This window comes from Rhinopithecus bieti, unplaced genomic scaffold (assembly GCF_001698545.2).
Source record: "Rhinopithecus bieti isolate Rb0 unplaced genomic scaffold, ASM169854v2 scaffold_18354, whole genome shotgun sequence".
NCBI lineage: Eukaryota > Metazoa > Chordata > Mammalia > Primates > Cercopithecidae > Rhinopithecus > Rhinopithecus bieti.
In genome coordinates, this window is record NW_016809835.1 from 1,458,421 (window position 1) to 1,463,660 (window position 5,240).

At 42.4% G+C, this 5,240-nt stretch overlaps 1 protein-coding gene across 1 annotated transcript in view; it reads left to right on the top strand.

The window, feature by feature from the left end:
• Positions 1 to 5,240, top strand: part of LOC108541125 (general transcription factor IIH subunit 2) — a 35,943-nt gene that overhangs the window by 14,832 nt on the left and 15,871 nt on the right. Inside the window, exon 9 of the mRNA XM_017890564.1 lies at positions 5,064 to 5,201. Coding sequence (XP_017746053.1) covers positions 5,064 to 5,201 — 138 coding nt within the window. The remainder of the gene's footprint in view (positions 1 to 5,063; positions 5,202 to 5,240) is intronic.

Consider the following 5,240-nt stretch of genomic DNA (forward strand, 5'->3'; position numbering starts at 1 on the left):
TTGAGACGGAGTCTAGCTCTGTCGCCCAGGCTGGAGTGCAGTGGCCAGATCTCAGCTCACTGCAAGCTCCGCCTCCCGGGTTTACGCCATTCTCCTGCCTCAGCCTTCTGAGTAGCTGGGACTACAGGCGCCCGCCACCTCGCCCGGCTAGTTTTTTGTATTTTTTAGTAGAGACGGGGTTTCACCGTGTTAGCCAGGATGGTCTCGATCTCCTGACCTCGTGATCCGCCCGTCTCGGCCTCCCAAAGTGCTGGGATTACAGGCTTGAGCCACCGCGCCCGGCCAACTTTTTTTTTTTTTTTAACAAACTGACAGTTTATGGCAACTCTGTGTTGAGCAAGTCTGTTGGTGCCATTTTTTTTTTAACAGCACGTGCTCACTTCATGCTTCTATATCACACTTGGTAGTTCTTGCAATATTTCAAGCTTTGTAAATTATTGTTATATCTGTTATGGTGATCTGTGATCAGTCATCTTTGATGTTACTATTGTAATTATTTTAGGGCACCACAAACTGGGCCCATATAAGACAACAGACTTAATTGATAAGCGTTATGTGTGTTCTGACTGCTCCACCAACTGGCTGTTTTCCAGTCTCTCTCCCTCTGTTCAGGGCCCCCCATCTCCTAAGACAAAAAAACACTCAAATTACACCAATCATAACCCTACAGTGGCCTCTGATTGTTCAAGAGAAAGGGGGAGTCGCATGTCTCACTTTAAATCAAAAGCTAGAAGTGATTGAGCTTAGTGAGGAAGGTATGTCAAAATGCAAGACGGGCTGAAAGCTAGGTCTCTTGTGCTAAACAGTTAGTCAAATTGTGAATGTAAAGGTAAAGTTCTTGAAGGAAATTAAAAGTGCTTGGCTGGGCATGGTGGCTCTTACCTGTAACTGCAATACTTTGGGAGGCTGAGATGGGAGGATTACCTGAGGCCATGAGTTTGAGGCCAGCCCTGGTAACATAGCAAGACCCCCATCTCTACCAAAAAAAAAAAAAAAAAAAAAAATAGCCAGGTACAGTGGCGAGCACCTGTAGTCCCTAACTTCTCAGGAGGCTGAGCCCAGTAGTTTAAGGCTGCAGTGAGCTATGATTGTGCTACTGCACTCCAGCTTGTATGATAGAGCAAGATCCTGTCTCAAAAAAAGAAAAACATAATGGAAATTCAAAGTGCTGCTTCAGTGGACACATGAATGATAAGAAAGTGAAACAGCTTTATTGCTGATATGGAGAAAGTTTTAATGGTCTGGATAGAAGATTAAAGTAGCCACAACAGTCCTTTAAGTCAAATTCTAATCCAGAGCACAGCTCTAATTCTCTTCAATTCTATGAAGGCTGAGAGCAGTGAGGAAGCTGCGGAAGAAAAGTTTGAAGCTAACAGAGCTGAGCTCATGAGGTTAATGAAAGAAGCTATCTCCAAAACAAAAGTGCAAGAGGGGCCAGACACAGTGGCTCAGGCCTGTAATTCCAGCACTTTGGGAGGCCGACGTGGGCGGATCATGAGGTCAGGAGTTCGAGACCAGTCTGGCCAACGTAGTGAAACCCTGTCTCTACTAAAAATACAAAAAATTAGCCAGACGTGGTGGTGTGCACCTATAATCCCAGCTACTCGGGAGGCTGAGGCAGGAGAATTGCATGAACCCAGGAGGCGGAGGTTGCAGTGAGCCAAGATCATGCCATTGTACTTTAGCCCAGGCGATACTGTGAGACTGTATCTCAAAAAAAAAAAAAAAAAAAAAAGTGCAAGAGGAAGCAGCAAGTTATCCAGAAGATCTAGCTAAAATAATTGATGAAGGTGACTACACTAAATATCAAATTTTCTTTTTCTTTTCTTTTGTTGTTGGTTTGCTTTTGAGACAGGGTCTCACTCTCTCACCCAGGCTAGAGTGCAGTGGTGCAGTCATGGATCACTGCAGCCTCAAACTCCCAGGCTCAAGCTATTCTCCCAGCCCCGCAAGTAGGAGGGACTACAGACGTGTGCCACCACACCCAGCTAAGTTTTGTATTTTTTGTTGTTGTTTTTGTAGAGGTAGGGTTTTGCCACATTGCCCAGGCTGGTCTTGAACTCCTGGGCTCAAGCAGTCCTGCCTCTGCCTCCCAAAGTGCTGGGATTACAAGCGTGAGCCACTGCACCTGGCCTCATATTTTCAATGTAGATGAAACAGCCCTCTGTTGGAAGAAGATGCCATCTAGGATTTTCATAGCTAGAAGAAGTGAATGCTTGGTTTCAGAGCTTCATGGGATAGGCTTCCTCTCTTGTTTGGGGCTAATACAGCTGGTGACTTGATGTTGGCACCAATGTTTGTTACCATTCTGAAAATCCTAGAGTCCTTAAGAATTATGCTAAATCTATTCAGTCTGTGCTCTGCAAATGGAATAACAAAGTTCGGATGACAGCACATCTGTTTACAGCATGGCTTACTGAATATTTGAAGCCCATTGTTGAGATCTATCTCAGAAAAAAGATTTATTTCAAAATATTACTGCTCACTGACAATGCACCTAGTCACCCAAGAGCTCTAATTGAGATGTACAAGGAGATTAATGTTATTTTCATGTCTACTAACATAGCACTCATTCTGCAACCCTTGGATAAAGGAATACTTTGAACTTTCACATCTTGATTATTTAAGAAATACATTATCATAAGGCTGTGACTGCCATAGATGGATCTGGGCAAAGTACACTGAAAACCTTCTGGAAAGAATTCACCATTCTAAATGCCATTCATGGAAGGAGTTCAAAATATCCATACTGGCTGGGTGTGGTGGCTCATGCCTGTAATCCCAGCACATTGGGAGGCCAAGGCACGGGTGGATCACTTGAGGTCAGGAGTTCAAGACTAGTCTGGCCAACATGGTAAAACCCTGTCTTCACTAAAAATACAAAAAGTATCTGGACATGGTGGCGCATGCCTGTAATCCCAGCTACTTGGGAGGCTAAGGCAGGAGAATTGTTTGAACCCGGGAGGTGAAGGTTGCAGTGAGCCAAGATTGCACTACTGCACTCCAGCCTGGGTGACAGAGCAAGAATCAGTCTCAAAAAAAAAAAAGAATACCCCATAAACTTAGTTGATAAAGCATCAGTGGGGTTTCAAAGGAATGACTCCCATTTTGAAAGAGGTAATACTGTGAATAAAATGCTATGAATCAGCATTTGCATTCCTTTCATAAAAGGAAGGGTTGACCCATGTAGCAAACTACTTTGTCTTATTTTAAGAAATTGCCATAGCCACCTCACCCTTCAGAAAGCACCACTCTGATCAGTCAGCCGCCATCAACATCAAGGCAAGACTCTCCATCAACAAAAAGATATTATTCACTGACAGCTCAGTTGATTTTTAGCAATAAAGTATTTTTCATTAAGGTGTGTACTTTTTTTTTTAGATATAATGCTGTTGCACACTTATTAGACTACAGCATAGTGTAAACAGAACTTTTTTTTTTTTTTTGAGATGGAGTCTCATTCTGTCACCCAGGCTGGAGTGCAATGGCACGATCTTGGCTCACTGTAAACCCCACCTTCCGGGTTCACACCATTCTCCTGCCTTAGCCTCCTGAGCAGCTGGGACTACAGGCGCCCTTCACCATGCCTGGCTAATGTTTTTGTATTTTTAGTGTAGACGGGGTTTCACCATGTTAACCAGGATGGTCTCGATCTCCTGACCTCGTGATCCACCTGCTTCGGCCTCCCAAAGTGCTGGGATTACAGGTGTGAGCCACCACCCCCGGCCGTAAACAGAACTTTTATATACACTAGGAAACCTGAAAGTTCATGTGACTTGCTGTATTGCAAATATTTATTGTGATATTTGCTTTATTGCTGTGGTCTGGAACCAACCCTGCAGTATCTCCAAGGTATGCCTGTATTGGGAAAAACATGGTATAGTCAGCCCTCCGAATCCTCGGTTCTGCTTCTGTGAATTCAATCAACCACACATCGAAAATATTTGGAAAAAAATTGTACCTATACTGAACAAATAGACATTTTTTTCTTGTCATTATCCCCTAAAAGAGGATAACAATTATTTACATAGTATACATTGTATTAGGTATTATCAATAATCTAGAGATGTCTTAAAACATGTAGGAGGATGTGTACAGGTTATATGCAAATACTATGCTATATTGTATCTGGGACTTGAGCGTCTGCAGATTTTGGTATCCATAGCAGGTCCTGAAATCAATCCCCCAAGGATACCGAAGGATGACTGTATATATAGGGTTCAGTACCATCCTTGATTTCAGTTATCCATTGGGGGTCTTGGAATGTATCCTCTGCAGATAAGAGGGGACCACTATGTAGTCTTCTAGAAAAAAGTGTGTGTGACTATTTTTTTTTTTTTTTTTGAGACGGAGTCTCGCTCTGTCACCCAGGCTGGAGTGCTGTGGCCGGATCTCAGCTCACTGCAAGCTCCGCCTCCCGGGTTCAGGCCATTCTCCTGTCTCAGCCTCCCGAGTAGCTGGGACTACAGGCGCCGCCACGTCGCCCGGCTAGTTTTTTGTAGTTTTAGTAGAGACGGGGTTTCACCCTGTTAGCCAGGATGGTCTCGATCTCCTGACCTCGTGATCCGCCCGTCTCAGCCTTCCAAAGTGCTGGGATTACAGGCTTGAGCCATCGCGCCCGGCCTGTGTTACTATTTTGAAGCCACCTCTATATACTTTAAAGCTGATCCATATAATATTGCCACATTTTAAAGTTTATCCATATATTGTTGTATTTCTTAGTGTATAGTTTAGACTTTGTATGAAACAAGCCACTGGAATGTAAGCTTCATGATGTCGGGAACATTGTCAGTCTTGTTTATCACTCTATCCCCAGAACTTGAGAGTACTCAGTATTTATTAAATGAATCAATTAACAATTTTTTGAAGTGCGTAGTTCATCTTAGAAAAATTTGCATTAAAGTGTTTAAAATATACTCACAACCTTTCCTTGCATTATCGAAACAAATGAGGTATTCTATAGTCTAAATGTATAATCCTATGTTTACTATTCTTTTTGGGTAAATTTTTTGGTAGTGTAATTTATTGTACCTAATTGGAGTGTATTTTATCTTTCTTTTAAGACACATGCCTGGACATACAAGTCGAGAAGTACTAATCATCTTTAGCAGCCTTACAACTTGTGATCCATCTAATATTTATGATCTAATCAAGGTACACCAAAAAATCAAAACCCAAGTTACAACTCTAAAAAGAATTCTGTAGCAAATTTGTTTATATATACATATATATATATATAT